General features: G+C 33.1%; 1 protein-coding gene across 1 annotated transcript; it reads left to right on the forward strand.

The window, feature by feature from the left end:
* The first annotated feature begins 2,041 nt into the window (after positions 1–2,041).
* Positions 2,042–23,309, forward strand: LOC125065434 (craniofacial development protein 2-like). The gene is made up of 2 exons (XM_047673014.1): positions 2,042–3,374; positions 23,248–23,309. Exons 1-2 carry the CDS (start codon positions 2,042–2,044, stop codon positions 23,307–23,309), a joined length of 1,395 nt encoding a protein of 464 aa, XP_047528970.1.
* Positions 23,310–23,989: the final 680 nt, after the last annotated feature.

Raw genomic sequence — 23,989 nt, forward strand, 5'->3', positions numbered from 1 at the left:
AAAAGGAACAGCTCGAAAGTCGGCCACTGTTTGTGCACCACTTCCGCTTCTATTAAAAGGGTAATTTAAGAAAAATCGATATACCCCAGTAATAACAATAATAGTATAAATAGTCTAACATACCGGTTGAAGTGATTAAAAAAACAAAATATTTACGTAACAATTATTAAGAATTCATCGAAACCATTATGTATTTCTGCTCAGCATACAAATCAATAAACCGGTTAATGTGCTCGTAATTACAATAGCTATGCCGTAGAAACTGATACATTATTAGTAAACACTAATCACACGCGTGGGCTCTCATATCTCTTGTCACGAATGATAAATAAACCTTTCATTTGCTTATTTGTAAAACGCAAAGAATGCAGATAAGCAAATGTATATCGAATCATGCAATTTTATCGACTTATGCAACCATTTCGCGAATCAGTCAAGCAAGAACCTGATGTTATGATATATGGTGTTGGCAAACTATGTCGTGACATGTTCTAATCGTATCTAGTTAAATGGCTAATGGACACTAATGGAAATTATCACGAGCGCATCAAACGATACTGCTCGCGACTGCTTGAGAGAAAGCACTAACTTCGCTGTACTGCATTAAGGTTAAGATGTTTAATTTTTTAAATAAATTTAATAACGGTGAAATACATAAAAAATATGATTATCATAAGATTTCTTCAATGTTTGAATTTTGAAATTCCATATGTGCGAATAATATGTAATATATTGGCTCACTATATGAACTTTGTGGTCCAATGAGACCATAGACATATTATAAAAGACACTGAGAATATAGCCAAAAATTTTACTGATCCGACACTGGATTCGACAAAACCCTAAAGGTTCGTAATAGTATAAACCAACCTACACAACTTAAAAAATTATGTATCTCTTATTTCATAAAACTAAATTTCGAAAAGATGTAGGCATTTAATGATGTAATAAATATATTTATTGTGAAATTTTATACACCTCTAACTAATATTTTCGATACTAAAATGGCAAAAGAAACAGCTAGATTGTGCTATGGACGTGATTACCGACACTGGGAATTCACTATTCATTGCAAAAAATTCAATCAACTCAATACTTCAAATCAAAGATAGAAATCTATGTTGTATTTATGGTTTAAATCGACAGAACCAGTTTTTGTGATATTTTTTTCTTATTTGACTGCCCTACAACAAATATTTCAGCATCCAGTTACAAAGCGATGAAAAATTAGGAATCAATTAAGTATTTGCTTTCCTTAATAAGTGCCGATTCATAACATTACAATAATATTGGTATAAAATTTTAAAAACGAAATGTGACAGGAACTCATCTTAAAAAAAATTATGACTTACAAATATACATTTTAAACATATATATCGATACAAAAGCAAATATGGTTGACGAACTTTTTATTTCAATCAAACCGTTATTATTTTTATTTATATTCACGTACCGACGCGACGATTGTAATTTCATACAGAAATGGATAGAACATCGCCTTAACTTTAAGAGGTAATCATATCAATCACATGGTTGATATACTTAAGATGAAATTGCCTAATTATTAAAATATAAGTATTAGCAATGTAGGTTAAATATGACTACAAAAGAACGTACCGATCTCAACTTACATTTGCATAAACATAACAATGTTTGAGTCGATATAACATTTGATATAACATACCTAGAAAATGACACAATCATATATCATGTTTACTAAAAATAACTTACGTAAATTAGAAAAAGTTATTTTATATAATTTTAGATTTAGAACAAAGAATGTCATCACTGATATAAAGAGACACTTTTTTGTGTGTCACAATATAATTTTATACACGCGCTGGGATTAGAATAGGACCTCCCCAACTCTACCCGTGGGTGTCGTAAGAGGCGACTAAGGGTATTCAAGGCCCACTGCATATCACCTGCACTTAGGGCTACCCGCACGGTGGCGGGTAAACCACCACGACAGCATTCCCAAGGAGGGTTGGTGTCAGGCAGGCGGCCGACCATAAAATCTTAAGCCAAAACCCTTAGCAGCATGGATACTAAAAACCATTCGAGTGATAGGGCTAGGGCGTACCCCACAGGCGACGCGCAGGGGCAGCACCCGGCTCCTGTGGGAAATGGACAAGGGTTGTCGCACCGGAACGGGCGGGTGCGACGTAAGAAGCGAGCTCGAAGTGTGAGAGAGTTAAAATTGAGGTGTGCAAGTTGGAATGTAGGAACGATGTCTGGAAGAGGAAGAGAGCTAGCAGATGTTTTAAAAAGGCGACGGATAAATGCAGCGTGCCTGCAAGAGACAAAGTGGAAGGGTGCAAGGGCTAGGGAAATCGGAGAAGGATATAAATTATTTTATTGTGGAAGTGATGGCAAGAGAAATGGTGTGGGTATAGTTTTAGATAGTAGGTTAAAAGAATGTGTGGTGGATATAAAAAGAGTGAATGATAGACTGATAGCGATTAAACTGATTGTGGACGGCATGACACTGAATCTAGTAAGTGTGTATGCGCCGCAGTCAGGCTGTGAGGAGAGCGTGAAAGAAAAGTTTTGGGAGGACTTTGATTGCCTGCTGATGAATATACAGGATAGCGAGGAAGTCTACGTGGGTGGTGATTTTAATGGCCATGTAGGAAGAGAGAATGATGGATATGAGAGAGTGCATGGTGGGTGGGGATTGGGAAACCGGAACGCTGACGGTGAGACACTTTTACAAGCTGCCTGTGCCTTCGACCTGGCTATAACAAACACGTGGTTTAATAAAAAAGAGGAACACCTAATAACCTACAAGAGTGGCCACCACGCGACACAGATAGACTACTTCCTAGTGAGGCGGAGGAGTCTATGCTGTGTCAAAAACTGTAAAGTGCTGCCAGGCGAAGCATTAGTCGCCCAACATAGGCTTGTGGTGATGGATGTTAAATTAAGTGTCTCCCCCAGAAACAGCCAAATACGGCCCCCTCCAAAGACAAGATGGCGTATGTTAGAGAATGATGAATGTGCTAGTAGATTTAGGAACCATATAGTGGAGAAAATTATAGAAATGAATGAGATGGAAGAGAAATTGGTAGATGATTGTTGGAATGAGATGGCCAGGCATATAAGGAAGGTCGCAAAGGATGTGTTTGGAGAGTCGAAAGGAAAAGGTCTGATAGATAGGGATACATGGTGGTGGAATTTGGAAGTGCAAAATGTACTGAGAGAGAAGAAAGTGGCATTTAAAGAATGGCAGGTTGTAAAAAATGTGAATACAAGTTTAAAAGATGAAAAAAAGGAAGTTTACAAGGAATTTAAGAGGAGAGCAAAGAAGGCGGTAGCAGTGGCCAGAGCTAAGGCACAAGAAAAGTTGTACAACTCACTGGACAGCCCTAGAGGCCAGAAGGAACTCTACCGAATTACGAAAGAGAGAGAAAGACGATCGAGAGATATAACACATATCAAATGCATGAAAGATGAGGCTGGTAAGGTGTTATGTAGAGATGAGGAAATAAAAGAGCGATGGAAGATTTATTTTGAAAAGCTTATGAATGAAGAGAATGACTGGAATGGTATTCTCCAAGAGGCACAAGTAAATAAGGGATTAGTAAGAGAAATAAGCATGGATGAGATAATGACAGCAGTCAAAAGTATGAAAAATGGGAAGGCTTTGGGTCCAGATGACATACCAGTTGAAGTATGGAAGGTGTTAAAGACTGACGGATGTATGTGGTTGACTTTATTCTTCAATAAGTTGTTGCATGAAGAAACCATCCCTCAAGAATGGTGCAGTAGTTCGCTAGTGCCCATCTTCAAAAATAAAGGGGATATACAGGATTGCAACAACTATAGAGGGATAAAGCTCATGTCACATACTATGAAAATATGGGAGAAGGTAATAGAGAGAAGATTGCGAGAAGAGAGTGAAATTGCCCAAAATCAGTTTGGGTTTATGTCAGGTCGAGGGACAATGGACGCTATTTTTGCACTCCGCCAATTGTGCGAGAAGTACAGACGTGCTCACAAGAACCTGCACATGGTATTCATTGATCTCGAGAAAGCCTATGATAGGGTGCCTCGTGAAGTGTTATGGTGGGCATTGAAAGAGAAAGGTTTGCCTGGGAAGTATGTGGAGTTAGTCCGTGCTATGTACAGGGGATCCTGTACCTACGTCCGATCGTCTGCCGGCAACACTGACCAGTTCAGTGTGGCTGTAGGGTTGCACCAAGGGTCGGCTCTAAGTCCTTACCTCTTCCTGCTGATTATGGACGCTCTAACGGCGAACATACAGGAGGAGGCACCCTGGTGCATGCTTTTTGCCGACGACATTGTACTGGTTGGTGAAGATGGACCTGAGATCCAGAATAGATTGGAAGATTGGCAACAGAAACTGGAGAATGTTGGCTTGAAAATCAGTAGAACGAAGACTGAATACATGTTCTGCGATTTCGGCGGTCTCTCCGGTCCTGAAGCCATAGCGCTTGATGGCGTAGCCCTTCCAGTCTGCTCCGACTTCCGGTATCTCGGTTCACTCATTCAAGGCGATGACGAAATAGATCGAACGGTAAAGCACAGGATTAACACAGGGTGGATGAAATGGCGGCAGGTTACGGGAACAATTTATGACCCCCGTATTCCCCTTAGACTTAAGGGGAAGATCTATAAGACCATGATCAGACCTGCTATTCTATATGGATCAGAGTGTTGGGCTATAAAAGGGATGACTGAAAGACAATTGCATGTGGCGGAGATGAGAATGCTGAGAGCAATGTGTGGTGTTACGCGAATGGATAGAGTAAGGAATGAGTACATAAGAGGAAGTTTGAAAGTGGCACCGGTAACCGAGAAGCTATCTGGAAACCGGCTGTCTTGGTATGGGCATGTTATGCGGAGGAATGAGGACCATGTTGTGAGAAAGGTTTTGAGTATGGATGTGGATGGATATAGAGGTAGGGGACGACCCAAGAAACGATGGATGGATTGTGTGAAAGACGATATGGTTAGAAAGAATGTTACTTGTGAGATGACGTCTGACAGAGAAGTATGGAAGAAGAAGACATGCTGCGCCGACCCCAAGTAAAATTGGGATAAGGGCAGGAGGATGATGACACGCGCTGAGTTAGCTTGTAAGTGTATACGCAATTTTAATCTTATGTTTTTACTGAAATTTTATCGTAAAATGTGTTTAGTATATCCCGTTGGCTTCATAATAAAGTAAATAAATAAACTTTTAATTTATTACAATAAATAAAATTTTAATTTATTTACTAACCAATTGAATAATCATTGAAAAACCTTCACATTAAATTGTAACAAATGTTTCCAAACATTACTCTCAAATAGAAACTAACCAAAGACTAAGATTTGCCATAGACAATTAATACATTTTTTAAGTTGTTGGACAACTTTATTAAAAAAAAATTGTAGAAAATCTTATATAACTATTTATATACAAAGTAACGACAGGCAGATAAAACAAACTGCTTAGTAATTTAGTTTTAAAAAATAATTACTAGCAAAGCCCGACTGAATTTGTCTTGCCTGTATAATGAATGTACGAGTAGGTATAGCAAGAGTCGTAGCGCTGCAGGTTCCTCTAGCGGTGAGTTACAACGATGTAAATATCTATGTAAAAAGTTTATAATATTAAGTTGTAAAATATTGATTGTTTTAAGAAATTTGTATTCAAATATTATCTATATTGCCTTAGTTAGTTTAAGATACATTTTATTTATAAACGATTATCCGATCGTTCACTAATTACAGAGACCGATTTTATTTCCGGTGGTAGCACTTTACAAGATCTTGTTTGGTCTGAAAATTAATCACTAGCTGTATAAGATAGCAATAAATATATATTTCAATCGTTTTATTAATTATTTAATCTGTTATATTCCTTCGCAACATTTGAACTACTTTTACTGTTTAAAAATATTCTTAGAATTATGCAAGCGACGGGTCGCGTTTCGTGATCGATGTCTTTGGGATAAGGTTTTGCTAATTAAACAATATTAACATTTGTGTGAGGTAACAGCGGTGTGGTCAGTTTGATGGCTACGCAATGTTTTCTGCATGTCAATGCATGTCAGTGTATTGGGCAAAGGAATATCGTGAGTCGAGACTCAATATTAATTTATATTTCGCTAAAATTGTTTATTTTAATTGTTCAAATATCATTAACATTATTGTTTTTGTTACGATAGGTACTAATAAATATAATATACTTTATACGTAAATATTTTTTATTTATACTTATTTATATTTAAAAAAATATTCGGTCAAAGCTGGGTTCAAAAAGCAAAGAGCAGGTTGTATTCAACCCAGAATACAGGTGTTTAAATTGATATATTCGCGTAGGATTAAAGTTCGAAGATAAAACGTCTATAATTACTTTATTTGCAAAATTACTGTCTTGATTATTGTTGTTGTGTCAATTTAAAAAGCTGCAAATCCCAAGGTCCTGGGTTCAGATCTCAGCCGAAAGCTATCCGCTAATAAGTGCAGCCCGGAGTTTAGAAGTAAAGACAACAAGACAGTGTTTAAACATCTGTGCCGCTGAAGGCAAGTCCGTCGGTGTTGCCCCTTTTCACGTTGATCAGATTTGTTTTATATTTGAGAAACAGGGAACAGTGCAGTTGTGCTTAAAAGTGTTAATTTTTGTATTATAATATAGCTTTAAATGACTACCGTGGTCATGACTGTTTCAAATAAATCATATATATAACTCATTAATGTATTATTGTTAATCAACGAAGATGTGTAAGTGAAGTGAAGTGAAGATGAATGTGAAATGAAATTTAAAATTATACTCTTCAAAATTACGCTCTACATAATTAATCTCGTAGAGAATAACATATAATTCCTAGAGATGGACCGAATGTGGAGTGAATCGAATACGAAATTCCGTCGAACATTCGGTGAAAATAAATCGGCCGAAATTGATCGGCCGAACTTTCGAAGTACAAGTAATCCTTAACTTACAATGTGATAAAAATGATTTCATTTTTATCACATAGTACGTTAAGATTTCCTTCCTACTAAAACAAATGACTATGAGTATATAAAGACCTAGTTTTATTTTACAGTTATGATAAACAGTATGATTTAAAATAAGTAGGTATTTTATATTACTTTTTTCTTGCACCGAATGTTCTGCATTTGAACCAAATTTCAGCCGAATGTCGAAGTTCGGTTCAAGCTGTCGACATTCGATTAAAACGAATTTCGAATCATCACTAATAAATACGTTACATATATCTTTTAACATCATAATACCTACAGTAATAATATGAAATGGCAAAACTTCATAATCCATCGACAGTAGATCTTGGTATTACAAATAATGACCCTTCTTCGTATAGCATTGACAGGCTATTATCAGAAACCTAAGTTAATACCATTAATGGTGTATAATCCATTTTATATCCGACCCTGACCGGGTGTGTTGGCACGATTCAAACATTTGACTCACTGTGCTGATACTCCGCTCTCGAAGACCTTCACACCTGGGAAAGTTTACAAAGCATTTATTTCAGTGTCGGTTAAGCTTTGTTCGATTCAATCAAAATTTTATATTATCTATTAATTTATGTGTTGCAATTTAAATTAAAGTGTTTTGTTGTTAAAATTCATTCGACCTATTTGCTTAATAGTTCTTTTATTATTGGTTAATAATGCGAAGACATTAGAAATAGAACCAGCTATAAGGTAATAAAGACAAAAATTGGGTTTCTTAACATGAAAATAAAAATGTTACAAATAAGAAATAAAAAATTTATAATTCATCATTGGAAAATAACAATATTATAATTTATTTATACATATTTCTACTTTCTACGATGAAACGATTTCTGAGAAAAATAGCGGCGACGTCTTTAATTTAATTAGCATTTTATTTTATTATGATGATTTATGCACGAAGCATTAACTTCAACACATTTAAAAATCAATTGTATTTTATAATTAAAAAAAAAAACATTAACAATATATAAAAATATTACATAACTGTTATATGTACGTAATGTTTGTAATAATATTAGGATGATGCATTACGTCTATGTACGATGTGTGTCAAAACATATGACAGGCTTCTGCTAGCTACACTGACAGTACTTTGACTGGTGAAAAAACTGCTCATTAATAATTGTACCCGACTTTGTACAATGTCAAATCGCCTTTCAGTTATTATACAAGCTATTATTTGCATAATCTTCCACGTTTATTGCGATAATAGTTGAATGCAGTTCATTGTTATACATTTACCGATAAGATTTATGGTTATAGGGGGCAATTCTACTGACTTATAACGGTAATGATCCGTTCCTAATTTTAGTCCAGTGTGAACAAATTCGACTATTCCTCAAAAAAAAAAAATCTACGGACCCTTTCTGCTTCAACAGTAACAGCCTGTAAATTTCCCACTGCTGGGCTAAGGCCTTGAGGAGGAGGTTTGGAGCATACTCCAATGAGGGTTATTTACACATGTGGCAGAAGTTCGTTGGAATTAAACACGTGCAGGTTTCCTCACGATGTTTTCCTTAACCGACGAGCATGAGAGGAATTATAAACACAAATTAAAGATAAGAAAATTTAGTGGTGCTTGCCTGGGTTTGAAACTGCAATGATCGGTTAAGATGCACGCATTCTGGGCCATTTCGGCTCTTTTCTGCTCAATTCTAATTATTTATATCGATTATGATACGATTCCAATAATATTCCAATCCAACTTTGACTGAACCGCAACTGGAGCAAACTTCGAATGAGATTACGTTTCAATTCAATTGCTATACTAAAATAAAATATGTATTCAATTCAATCAAGATGTATATTAGATAAAAAATATTTTATGTCAGTATGAAAATTGACATAAAATATTTATTATTAATTAGCATTAAAAAATTAATTTGTACGCGACAAAACATTTCTCAGTCAGTAATCGTATAAGATATGTTGATTAGAAATGACTACGTCAGATCAATTGGTCACGCGTTGGAAGAACAAGTAACGCCGCCTCTGGTTCGCGATTTCTTTGGCAGTATTAATTTAAGAGAACATTGAAAACGCAAATAAAAGAAATTATTCAAAAACTAAAATTACAAATTCGTTCCGAAGTGCGAACCATCACCATCTTAATGTCTTATTTTAGTATTTCTTCCTGTCATCTTACATTTTGGACTGTTGTTTTGGTGTGTGCCGACTGTAAAAAAGTTGCCTTTACTGTAATATCGTGCATACTTAAATATTAAATTATAGTAAATAATGACTGAGTACGCAATAATAATATTATAAAACTGAAGAGTTTGATTATTTGGTTGAACGCACTAATCTCAAGAATTACTGGTTGAAAAAATATTAAATGTTAGGTAGCCGATTTATCGAGGAAGGCCAGAGTATCAATGAAAAATATAGCAAAGATAGAGATAATTTATGTCTTTTGAGATCTTTCATTGGGTACGCTGGGGAAACGACAATATTGACATAATTTGTAATATAGCCGAGAGAAGTCAGGACGAGCATCTAGTACTACAAAAAACAGTATACTCAAAAATGTATATAAATAAAAAGTAAATGAGATTTACAATCGAACAACGAAACATACGTGTCATGATAAACTATGTTTATTTTTTTAGGTCGGAATTGTAAAACGATTTAAGTGTTCTATAAAGAGCATTAAACAGAAAATAAAAACCGTATTAACAATATATCTTGCGAGCATACTCATTGCCTACTAAATATAAATTGGATAAATTGCTGAAGGTGGGTAATTTTCCAGCTATTTGTGCGAAATGATCACTCAGCAACGTCTATTCACACCAAATAAGAAAAAGAATCGTGTAATTTACACCACTTTTTTCGTTTTATTCCATTGAAAATTCTCGCGAACGAATCTTTGTTTACGAGTATGTAATGTGAACAGTAATTCGCATTTAAGACGTATAAAACAAATTATACTTATATACGTATATACAATATTATAAATAATAAAATTTGATACAATTCGATTATGTAGATAGTATTTTTATGATTATATAATTGTATACAAAAAGAAAGATGTTAAATAATTTGATAGTTGCAATACATCACTATTTTTTAAACATTATGTAAGATGATATATGTATATAACAACAAACTTAACTTCATTACAACGTTAAACATTTTATAGATATTTAGTTATTTTTAATAATGTAAGATTATATTGTTTATGTAATTAAATAAATAATATTAGTCTTCAAAGCTGTCCCATGGTGCTAGTTATTTCGTACGAGTACCAACGTAATATCAAAACATACTAATTTGTATAATTTAAATGCTATCATTCGATTACTAAAGCAACCTACTTATCGAAAATATAAATGATTACTACGTGATTATTTTTTTATTTATATTAAATATAATCGTTATTTTTATAGACAACATTAATAGAAGTTTTCTTTGTATTCGTTAAGTCACGATACGATCGATTCGGCGAAAGCTGTAATAGTAGAACATCAATTTCCTAATTGTTTTCACTTTCGTCTGTTACGTAGCGTCCCTGCAGCGGGATGCTCTTGAGATGTTATCGCAGTGACAAATGAGATTATTACGAGCCACGATTAATGTTATGCAATTTGCATAAGGGCCCTTATTGAGCAGTGGTTTAAAATCATTTACCTGAAAGTTTTTATTATTTACTTTGTTTTTATTTTATTCATATTAAATTACGAAAACCTTTTTTAGTGTTGTTTACAGTGGTTTCTTTAGTGTGGATTTTGTAAAATCTGAAAATGATTTTAATTGTATTTATAAACTATTCATGAACTATAAAATGTAATAAAATATAAATATTGTTGAAAAAAAAGCTACTCAACGCCAAGTGAGTAATCAATTTTAAGGAGTAGCTCTTTGCCTAGTTAGTTTTTTAGATTGGTGTTATATCATTAAACCAAAATCTTCTTTCAGTTTGACATATAAACCGTTATAAATATCACCATGCTTAATTTTATTGGAATTTAGTCAGTTGGTCCGTGTGATAAGTTCCTTCATACTCAGATAGATTATCATCTATCTAAGTTTTAATAATTTTATCTTTATCCTTTTTATTAAAATATTTAAATAAATTTAGTACGTAATATATTTAAAATTGATATTATAAAATGACATTCCTACTATTGCTCAATACTAATCCTCAATTTATTACCAATGTAAAATACGTACATTTTCTCATGATAAAAAATATTCTTGTGAGATGAAAACGTCTTGTTCATCAAGTACGAGGCTTCAACGCAGCGTATATTTTAAAAAAAAGACCACTCAGACTTACACAACCGACAAGGGAATATTACAAAGAACATTATAGGCATGTTTCAGTTGTCATCAGCGGACGCGGGTCCGATAATATCTAGCAGTGCATCTTAATTGCGTAAGAAATACAATGACATCGAATGCATGCAACCAAAAGTTGAGATACTTTTTAAAATTAATGCATTATAGCTCTTACATCCTTAGAAATAAAAGTCATGCTATTTTTAAATATATCTACATTTGCCACGGTCGATCCTATGATATATGATTCCAGTATTCGTGCTTTGTTCGCTCAAGAGTTTTGTAACAAGACATTCCCGTGCCAGTTTATTGAATTGTTATTTAAAAATATATTTGTCAAGTCGAAATGAATCGTCTTCGCTAAAAAACGAGGCATAAATTTACTTTCATTGAGAGTTCTGATAACACAACAATAATATATTACAATTTAATCGTCATTTATTTCAACGTATACTGTAATTTGGCAGCTTTATTACTTATAAATCCTTGACTTACAAATAAAATTCCGCATTTAACTTAACGTCAACTTAAAGATTTTTAGCGTTTCATTTCTTGGTTTTAAGCTAACTAATCTCTTTAAAGTAATACGGTCACGTCAAGTCATTGTAAGTAAAACCATTAATATGAAGTAAGGATTAAAAAATAATACGACGTAAATTCAACATTACAATTCTTGAACGATTACTTTTTCCAGCGACCTGGTGTTCACAGATTGTCTCTGCAACAGAAGACAATCTTAATAAGAACATCTCGAACTCTTCATGTGATTCTTTACATTGCAACACTATTTCTTTTTTAAATTATACAGGAATATAGAAGAGCAAATGGGCGGTTCGATGGTAAGTGATAATCGCTTATACTTAGACTGACACAGCATAAAGTATAACACTTTACACGGTCAATCATATGCTCTAAGATGTTGTATCCCTTGTTCTTGTTTTGACATTGACCCCTATAACCGGAACAGATTATGAATGACGTCTGTCCCTTGTATAGACTATTGTTTACGATGAGTTGTTAAATGTGGATGCCTGGATATACACGAAAAATAAAAATATTAGTAATAATAAGAATTCGATGTAAACTTGTAAGTCATTTTATCATATTTATTTTCTCACGTATGTTATGTAATATGTCGTTACACACATACGTAATCAAAATCAATTATACATGGAGAATTGTAATCACAAGGAAAATATTTTTCTGCTACTTTTGTCAATTTGTCAAATTGCATTCTTTTTTTATTAGAAACGCGACATAAAATACGGATAATGTTAATATTTATTTAATTTGAAATAATCGAATTTATTATATTTATTTATTGGATGTTGATTTTCGAATTATACTAAACCATCCCCAATATTCTGCGTGTCAATGGTATGTAAGAAAATGCCAATATCCAAATAAGTGAACCTACAAGTTATAGAGCGTGCTTCGCCAAAGGGCTCCGCAATTACGCGAGCGCGGATTCTGCGTACAACAAATCAACTAATATTAGCTATTTTGACTAAATCCCACAGTACTTTCACTGGTATTGTTGTCACGCGTATGCGTAGACTCCGTCACTTTCGCCGACAAACTCGACAATTTACTATTTGACTTTTGCAACTCTTACATTTCATCGCACTTACGAAATGTTCGTTCACGTCATAAAATAATATTTCTTTAAATACAATAAAAAGAAATTTTCTATTTAAATATAGTTTCATTTAGCAATGTGGGAACGGATCTAGTGGGAAGAATGCGGATAGACAAGTCTTAGTCAGGATGCTAATTGACCGTTGACCACGTGCTACCATTGGCTTATAACACGTCGTCTAAATAAATAAAAATATAGTAACATCAAAATGTGCAAAATATAACTCTAGTTATTTACTCAAACAGAATATATCATTTAAACATAATTAACATTCCAAATCCGAAAATAATAAACTTAAATCGCCCAAGAATATAATGTCAATAAAAAGCATCAGATTTATAAATCGAGAAACATGTATGACGTTTATAAAAAAAGTATGAATTCTTAGTAGGGCCAAGAGGCGAGACGGTTAATGACGGCGCTTGCGAGCTAAAGTTGCATAGGAACGCGACTAAATCCCAACGGTGCAGAATCGGGCGAATTAATTTACATTATTAAGTCGTCCCAGCTATTTCTAGCGTACCAGAGCCGCACTCGACATTTATTAGAATGCAAGTAAATTACCTGCTTCAAAATTGTATTGAGACATAAAAAGTAGATAAACCGATTTATATTCCATTACAACATAGAAGATGAAAACGATTTGAATTTATTAGAATACGTTTGTATACGTCTTACACTGTAACCATTTGTTAAGGCAGAAAAAGTGCAGATAATATATTTAATACTACATAATATTTTAGTTAGAATATTTTATTAACTCCATTAAAACCTTATTTGAAAAATATTTATGATGAGTACAAGTATAAATTTACATACCATAAGTTCATTGCTTTTCAGAGAATTATGAAACCTCAAAATGTATTTATAGCTATATAGATACTACGATCTCTTCATAACCTCAGATAGCATTAAAGAACTCTTGAGATTACGTTTATAACTAACTGTAAGTCCATCTTCTGGAATTTATTTGATTTCGTTTTATTTTTGTAGATTTATCAATTTACAATTTTTTTATTGATGAAACATACAACATATCGTTGATTGGTTACGGTTAAATTATATAATGCCAAAATTTTATTGTATCAATAAATCGATTCGTTTCATCAACCGTATCGTTTTATACAACAAACTTACCGAGATTGCACGTTGGATAGAACAAGTGGATTTTAACCCAAAATGCGGTTTGAAAACCGGGGCATTACTACGTTTTTATGTGCTTATAATTTATAGTTTACCTTTTACCGTACCTTGTTTAGTTTGTATCGTGTATTTTTTTCAATATTTACAAATATCCGCAATGGAGTGTAGTAGTGGAACAAGATCTAAACGCTTTCCTTTACAGCAGAGGAGGTTTTTGCCCTACGACGGGACATGTAAGTGTTCTTTCATTTACGTTTAATCGTTTTTTCTGTAGGCAACATTAGAGAATAGATTATACATACTGAAAAGATTGGTTAAAAAATATACGTAATAAAATAATGTACAAAAAGTAATTCTAATTGTAACAAGTTCGTCACTGGAATAAGCAGTTCATTATTTTACTATGTATGGCGACGACATTTTCTTATTAGCATAAGGAAGAAAATTGAATACCTATTCAATATTTATAATTGCAAACCTTTAAAATAAATGTTTCGAATGAAATAACTTAGCATTACACATAATTAAACCTCAACTGAGCACTCCTTAAATGGTAAGACAAATTTTAATTTAGCCAGCTGCTTTTAAGCTTATCTAAGTCGTTGCTCACGAAATATTGTAGCATTACTGACAAAACATGGAAGCAAAATCGTTATGAACACTCCCATGAAAACAATATTTTAGTCGAGACAGACAGATCTCACGACCGGTTAACCTGAGTAGTAGTTTTACTATATTTTTGAATCAAATAAACCTTTAGAACAGCTTTTTATATGAAGTTATACAAATATATTTTTATTAAAACATCGTGAATAATTAACTTACAAACGCCTTCTTCAATAAATATTTGAATGCGTTACAGTAATCGATTAAAACTAATTGATCGAATGAACCAAGTTATTTGTTTTTTGATATAATAACACCATCGGCAGTACAAAAAACTTGACACCGTATCATAATATCACCATTCTATATTTTTACTGTAAAGTTTGTTACTTAAGCCATGTTTGAAACGAAAAGTATTTGCATCGTTCGTGAGATCTAAACGATCCAATATAAATAAAATTGCATTTAAACTCGCACATCGAGAATACCAAGACTAACTCCTAGTTCTCGCATTCTCTGGATACTTACACATATATTAGGAGAAAGATTTGCGTTTTACATATATAGGTATCTGGCAAAGGAATGTCGAAACATTCTTTAGATTCCCAGAAGACTTAATGTATTCGAACGGAATTAAGTGTATTTTCTATAAGAATATTTAGATCACGCGTTAAAGAAATTCTCCTAAAACGTGCATAAATGAATTATTCATTGAACAAACGGTTCTTGGGTTGCTCTTACGTAATATGTACATATCTGTTATCTTGATTTTAATATTATATTAGCTATCTTTTAAATCTTGAACTTGACATTGCCTTTGTTTGACATTAGTTAAGCAAACTGCATTTCTAAAGAATATTTAAGTTCTTTCTTAATGTATTCTAAAAACTTCTATTTTATTATTTTAATAAGATTCATCTATTCAACGGAGTTAATAGATGAATCTTAATTAATTAATTATCATAATTAATATATATTATCATTATCGTTTTTTAATCTAGATATTAAATATTTTCTATTTTTGTATTATGGCATTTGCATTTGATTTTTAAAACTGTTGTTATATTAACGGTAGCGTAAACAGTAGTAACACTAAAAGCCTGTAAATTACCCACTGCTGGGCTAAGACTTCCTCTCCCTTTGAGGAGAAGGTTTATACCACCACGGCAATGCGGGTTGGTGGATACACATGTGCCAGAATTTCGTTGAAATTAGACATATACGTTTCATCAAGATGTTTTCCTTCGCCGCCGACCACGAGATGAATAATAAACTCAAATTAAGAATATGAAAATTCAGTACCTAGTGCTTGTTTGGGTTTGAACCCGCATTCATCGATTAAGATGCACCCGTTCTAACTGTTCCACCTCGGCTTTAATGTGTAGGTAATAGAAATTAGATGGACAGAACCTGAACCGAAAACCACGGTTACAAAGTAGGAGCAAGCACTACTGACATTTCTGTATTAAAGTTCTTAATTTCTTATAATGAATCTGGTGGTATTTGGAAAAGGAAAATATCATAAGGCTTCAAGCCATTGGGTGCTATAGCCAATATTTATTATAGCAGATACTTTGCTAAGTTGGACGAGAAAATCATATTTTTACTTTAAAAAACAATTATTTATATATATAGACACGGGAACAAATTAAACGAATAAGTAAGCCAGTCTGATATTGACCATATTTAGACAATTTTAAGGACATTATAATTGATGCAATTTTTAAACCATGTCAGTTTACAGGTTATTTAACACAACTTATAATTATAACATGTTCTGATCGTTTTATATGAAGATAAATAAAGTTTCCTTCAAGAACATCTCACCAATTTAAAGTAAATTTTGAGATTTTTATCAAAATATATCTGAATATAGGGTTATGTCGGCTGCAATTACTGATGTATATAAACGACCAACGGTCAACGACCTTCATTTGTTTTTTGATAGTAATCCTTGAGATGTCACTAACAGACTGGATTAAACGCTTAATATTAAACATAGGCAAAAAATTCAATCGCTTTTCGACGTAACGGATTCAATCTATATTGGAAACATTTTATATAAACGACGGTGAGTCGTTAATAACTACATCTTAAATTAAGCTGTTGTATACAATATTTGATTTGAGCCGTAATTGCCCAGTAGTTAGAACACGTGCATCTTAACCGATGATTTCGAGTTCAAACCCAGACAAGCACCACTAAATTTTCGTGCCTTAATTTGTGTTTTTGGGTCTCGTGCTCGGCGGTTAAGGAAAACATCATGAGGAAACCTGCATGTGTCTAATTTCAACGAAATTCTGCCACATGTGTATTCCACCAACCCGCATTAGAGCATCGTGGTAGAATATGCTCCAGACCTTCTCCTCAAAGGAAGAGGAAGCCTTAACCCAGCAGTGGGGAATTTACAGGCTGTTAATGTATACAATATTTAAATATAAGTAATTATGATTTAAAAAAATGTACACCCGTAAAGTTTATTTAATATCCACCTTGAAAATCTTGTAAAAGGGTAAGAATAACCAGTTGGTTTTATGAATATCGTTAATTCATTAACGATATTCATTAAACCAACTGGTTAATCTTATATTGATTTTATAGCAAAAAATTGCTTTCTAAATGTTAAGCGGTCTTTCCTTTATTTATTACTTGTTTATGTTAATATTAGGAATAGTAAATAAAGAATACTTGATTGATAGGTTTAGTAAAAAAAATTATATTTAAACTATTTGTACAACCCTTACTCATATAATAACAATCTCCTACATTATGAAGCCTACAAGGTAAACATATGTGATTGATGGTAATGGAAAACCAACAGGCCACATACGGTTAATTATAAGTTTAAAATTTAAAAGTGCAAGCGCAAATTAGTCAGAAGAGTAATGTGGTGGAACGACCGAGCCTTCATTACACGGCTACTGTTAACTTTCACCGTCGACATCACGTTGTGAGGTCAAGTTTATATGACTTCCGATCACCTTCCCATCGGGCTCCGTATGTAGGTCGCATCACCGCTTCAAGATAAACCATTTGTTATATTGACAGCTGCCTGTAATTTCCAATTTATACAAATAGTGTGCATCCATCGTAATGAATATTTTAAACGAGTCTGTCGTCGTTTATACGAAATCAATTGACGTTAAATAAGTATCAAATGTCATGCGCGAATTTCTATTTGAACGGTCGTAGTGTAAATCAAAACATTCTTTGGCTCATATATATATTAAAAAAAAACATGAGTGGTACGAAGTCAACGCGGTCTAATCAATATTTATACGTCGTACGAAACACTTCAGTTTTTATAAGTGTTACGTGTAGTTGTCGTACGTTGCGTTACGGCAAAGCATTCTACAGGTTCCCCTGTATGGGTCGTCTGCGTACATCGTGCACTTGTCGCAGAACCAGTGCACCATACACATCCGTCTACTTAGCCCATTAAAATGTAATTTTCTATATAAACTTGACAGGTGGATATGTTACTCGGCCTTATCTAACGCGTAAATTGCGAGTATAGGTCTAAGAATGATATAATCTATAAGTCAATGCACCGCGAGGCGCCAGAGATTATTACACGTAAATAGTATGTAGTGGATAAAGCAAATATTATTGTTGATTCCTAACAAATTGAAAGTGTGTTTAAACGAACGTGTTTAACAAATAATTCATTACGTTTTCTTGATATTTGTTTATTTTTTATGTTTACTGTTTTGATCTCTAAATAAATTTATTATAAAAATATATAATCATAGTTAAGAATTGACTGCACCTTTGGGAATATTCTGGTTATTCTTCGGAATGGTCAATTGCAGGAATAAATAAAAAATCGAGTAATATTTTTATACTAATATTTTTATTATACTATAGCCAGCTTCCTTATAGAGTTAACTTAATCTTGGTACATTTTCTACGAGTTAGGAGCTATGGAGACAGTATTGGTTACCCCAATGGTATGTGTTATACGCGTAAGTCGATAGGCCGTACAAGTTGAACGTACGCCCCATTAAGCATTCCTGTCTTTGATGCAACTGGCACGAGATGTCGAACTGTAAGCCGCTAGACGCGATTGAATACTAGGTTAGGTCACAGACGTACAATTATTCATTCTACCATCAGGCTCCGTAATCCAGACAGATTCTCCTACATAAAGCTAATTTAATCTCAGTTTATTTTTCTAAATATCATCTTTAATTGAAAAAAAGTGACCTTGTGGTTTAAATATCAAACCTACCTGGCGAGCACCACCTTCGAATTTTCATGTGGTTAATTTACTACATATTTGATTTATGTCAAATATTTTTACCAAGGTTACAATTATTTGATTGATCTTATCTACAGAAATTCAAATCTATATTTATAGTTGTTATTTATATTTCAGGACGCACATATGATAAAATATTAAGAAATTATACTCCATTGTTCAACGAGACGAACGATTTTATTTACAGTTTTTTTTGAAAATATAACAGTACAGTATGAGAATCAGCATGGATGATTGATTTATTTTTAAAAATAACATTACGTGCTGTACGCGTTATGGGGCACTCAATGTTCATAGATAAAATAATTATTTGATATGAATGTTATTATTTCCACATATATTAATCGAACACACGATTCCCAGAAGCGAATAAAAATTATGTTTCAATTTATCAGTTGGATTGCGAGAAACGGTAGCGAGTTATGGTAACGGTATGTAAAGAGTCTAACGTTTTGTTTATATTTCGTGTGCTACTGTTATTTTTAGGTGGCTCTCTGAGATACGGTGCGCGCGTGCAGTACTGTCAAAGTATCGTATTGTGATCTCGTTTGTATGTTACGTGTATGTAGATTGTTGGTACAATTCTTGTTGGTAATTCCCAGTATTTTTAATATATAATTCAAGCAAAACTTTATTACAAGTTAATAAAGATAAATAATTAAGAGTTCGAAAATAAAATAAATTAAACGGCATAGACAAAGAACTTGGATCTCTTTATGTTTGATCTTTTATTATAAGAAAAGTTTTAAGCGGATAGTATATATAGTTATAGTCGAGTGGCTGCAGACATATTTACCAATATATAACCATAACCATAACTTTTACGCTCCTCTTATGTAATAAAGACACGGTCATTTCGTTTGTACGAGTCTGCGTTCCGGGAAGCCGCCCGCGCAGTCACCTGCTGCGACAGAAACATGATAAATAAGACATAGGATTAATTACTTCCTACTACAGCCGACCCTACAAATCACGGTGCATATTAAACTGTTCCCATTTAATCACAATAGTCATGCCCAACAGCATTTTTTCCATCTTAATAGCATAACTTGGTTTAGTGGTTATTATAAAACTGTCGGTTTGTATTGCAATCGCCGGCATTGGGTTATTTATTGTAGACTGGCCTAGTCTAGAAATAAATGTCTCGATTTCGCCACGGGCACTACCGACTCTGAGTCATACGGCGTTTATTATAATGAGGTTTCGCGCCTTCCATACAAATTGATGTTTAACTTAACGACAGAAACTGACATTATGATTGCGGAGATTTTATCGATGTATACCAGAACATTAACGTTCATTCAGATTTTGCTTTATAAGGATTGATTTAAGAAGTGTGAGTATAGTTAATGTTCGCGTTTGAAAAGGAATGTCCTTTGTCCGTAGTATTTTTAGACTATAAAGATACAAATTTCAGTATAATTTGCGGTTAGAAAAGGTATTATTAGTTAATTTAGTTACAATATCAATTTCAAATAAACACAAGAACCCATCGAAGAAAACAACAAAACAAATGTTGAATATAATCTTAAAAATGGTTTATAATTATAGCGTTTGGGTTACTGCAGCGATGACCTTCCGTTAGCAAACTTGTTCCAATTCTAACACGCATGATTTATGAGTACAAATCACAACAGATTATAAATGACGAAAATTAACTTGCTCCGCTCTTCCAAGAGAGTCCGCCAAATTGATTGCAATAACCCGTGCTTACAAAAATCACATAATAGTTTTAATTTTTATTTGTTTTCAGCTAGTAAAGAAATCTGCTTTAAAATTAGAAATAAACACTACACAGAAAGCGCTTATTTTCATAATAATGATCGTTATTAATAAATATAAAAGTCTAATAAAGTTTAGTGAGCGTATATATGGTTCACATTTCATTAAAATTCTATAGGATCCTGTAAAATGACTTCATGAAAGAGTAAATTTCCAAATATATGAAATGAACAAATGAAACATAAAAACATGAAACGGCACACTATTACGATGTCGAATACAATAATCGCCTTAAAAGTATACATAACAATAAGAAAATACTGGTAAATTTAAAATTGTTCAAAATGATTATAGAAAAACGTTTTGAATAGTATAGCCATTTGCCTTATAAGGGCATCACTAACATTCCACTTGTTGCATTATGATAATGTGCCATTTTCAATAAGCGCATCGTAGTCGTGCCCAGCAGAACACGTTTCCTCTCTGGCGCCGACACGTAACACGAAAAAACAACGTAAATATCATCAACTCTACAAGCCAATGTGACTCTTATTCACAATCGTTTTAACAACTATAATGAAGTAACATAGATAAAATATCATGAAACTCTTAATGCCAATCGAGACAATAGGTTTAATCGAAGTTGGATCACACGACTAAATTGGAGAAAAGTACCTTTTTAAGCCTTTTGATTACTTTGTAGTACAAGTAAATACACAAGCTAATGTCAAACCATACTATACTAGAGTAGTAACAATTACCTTAAGTGAAAATCCAAAGAATGTGTTTGTATTAAAATGTTTAGAGTTGAGTCACGTACATAAATTAGTTGTGGATTGATTTTTATGTTAATGTTATGGCGGTGTAAGTCACCTCACTACTCAAATTATTCCTAAACAACGGATCGATTGATTAATGGTACCTTCTGGCTATACAGAATCGCCAGACGCAAATGTTCGTCTGGCCAAAAATAACTCAGATTCTTCCAAGCTTCAGTAATTTCTGTAAAGACAGTATTAAAATGTGTATTTCGAATAAATGAATGCGGATTAACATTATTAGGTACCAATTTGTTAAAAAATAACATTGCTATTTACCTATACTATTAGTCGAGAGTCAAAGTATTTACAGTTCCAAGTAAGGATGTGAACGGAGCTTTATAATTCTGCCGCCTTCACCTACAATTCTAGAACTGCCATTCCTATTAGGAAAGAACACGTAATCTTAGTATCTAGTACCGTTTACCTACGTATATTATGTATAGTTGTAATTACCGGCTCGTTCTTTAACGTCTATCCCTGACAAGCAGTGAAAAGGGACGCATTTATCACATCCGCGCAACCTACATTGATGCAAGCGAGACTTCGAATAAATGCTGCAATTTAAATCCTTCTCGTTGAAATCGGGTGGGTGGTACGCCATCAATCTAGAATCTGGGATATGCCGGTCCCCGTTAAAATGGAATGGGTTATACGAGAACTTTATTTGATTTTAATTCGTGAACTATTAAAGAAATATTATGTATGTTCATAAAATTTTAAATAATCTATGAGATAATATTAATTACATTGGTATAATTGGTATAACAAGTAACAAACACAAGCAATCAGTAACCCTCGGGAGCGTTTGTAGCTGAAGACTTTAGGGGTCATATTAAATAAATAAAATTTCAATCCACTTTCTGTGCAATTAATAAGTATAATTTTAAGAATAAAATTACAAAACAAATCGAAATTTCTAATCTCACTGTCTAACCATTTATATTTGAGACATATCAGGTATCACTGGAAAACATGCTTGTTCACAACCAATGCCTTAAAAAATCGACGAAATATGTATGTCTATTTTAGAGGTATGTCAATTCGACGTATACAATTTTTAGTGGAATCATAATTATATGAGTTTGGTTGGTTTATTATGAAAACCTCATTGACCGCGTCCGGTACTCCTGGTTCACATAAGCGTACAAACTCTATAACTAAATTTAAAATTAAAAAGTTATTATAGAATTAGTAAGTCCATTGATAATAGCACCCCTTAGGAATAAAACGATTGCTGCCAGAGTATTTCTTTGTTATAGTATAAAACACCTTCTGAATTTCTTTCGCTATATTTTCGAGTCAGAGTATTTTCATCCTGCTGTAATTACTTTAATAATTATTTGACTATCTATAAGTAAGTGAATTATAGTAATACCGTTCCTATTGAATTTTCCACTGATTAGAGCACCTTTTTATTGTTTTTTTCTAGGCAATACAACTGCTTGGAGAACAACATATACAAAGTCGAATCAGTCCGAAATTCGTTAGCTTTCGATAGGTTTTTCCTTAGTGTCGTACACTTCTGTAATTACGTATTTGTATTTAATATATATGAACATAAATTTAAATACGTAACCATTCTATTTATTATTATTTAAATACAAATGTGCATAAGTATTACACTTTTGTATAAAAGCAATTTGAGTTATTTGGTATTTTATGTTTTAGATTCGATTAACCGAGGTAAATCTACTGCATTGCGGTCTAGTCTTATTATAAGGCTTATTATTTGTTCCATATTTTTATTTTAACCGTGTTAATCGGCGAATAATCTTCAGAGTATTTGTTTGCTAAGAAAGTTATTGATCAAAGGTATACAGTTGGGGAAGGTCAAAAGTGAGTACATTCATAAATTTCAAATGATTTATTCGATTGTATTCATTGCAGCTGTAAGCCTTTTAAAATTTATTTATGGTCACTGAAATACCATAAAGTGTTTAAGTTATTACAAGAATCATTCGTTAACGGTTCATAAGTTTGAATTAAAAACAATTAACTTTCGAGTAAATAATTTTGTGATCCTCTATCTTATACTTAAACATTAAACCCTTTTATCGGTAGTCAGCATTCGTTTATATGGTAAGCATGTTGACAATATTCTCAGCAATTTTGTCTGAATTTGCTTTTCTTCTCTAAAATGTTTTTAAAAGCAGGCAAACTCGAGTTGTCTCTTTATTTTCCATCATATGTATAATTGTATATACATAAATTATTTCAAAAATCATAAAAGTATACTACGGGAATCACATAACTCGGTCTTCTAGAAAACGGTCCCATTGCAATAATAGGGGCCGTATGATAATTACCTTACCACCAATTACTTGATGGTAGGGCTCTGAGCAAGCCCGCCTGGGTAGGTAACACCCAATTATTATATATTCTACCACTTAACATCAATACTTAGTATTGTTGTGTTGCGGTTTGAAGGTTGAATGAGCCAGTGTAACTACAGGTACAAGGGATATAATAACTTGGTCCCAAGGTTGGTGGCGCATTGGTAATACAGGAATCTATTAATAT

The sequence above is a fragment of the Vanessa atalanta genome, chromosome 7, assembly GCF_905147765.1.
Source record: "Vanessa atalanta chromosome 7, ilVanAtal1.2, whole genome shotgun sequence".
Taxonomy (NCBI): domain Eukaryota; kingdom Metazoa; phylum Arthropoda; class Insecta; order Lepidoptera; family Nymphalidae; genus Vanessa; species Vanessa atalanta.

Bases quoted from the DNA above. Each gene is read 5' to 3' on its own strand.
- LOC125065434 (XM_047673014.1), top strand. From the start codon at position 2,042: ATGGATACTAAAAACCATTCGAGTGATAGGGCTAGGGCGTACCCCACA. The intron at 3,375-23,247 runs GCCAGAAGGAAC...AATAATCTTCAG, and splicing joins CTCACTGGACAGCCCTAGAG to AGTATTTGTTTGCTAAGAAA.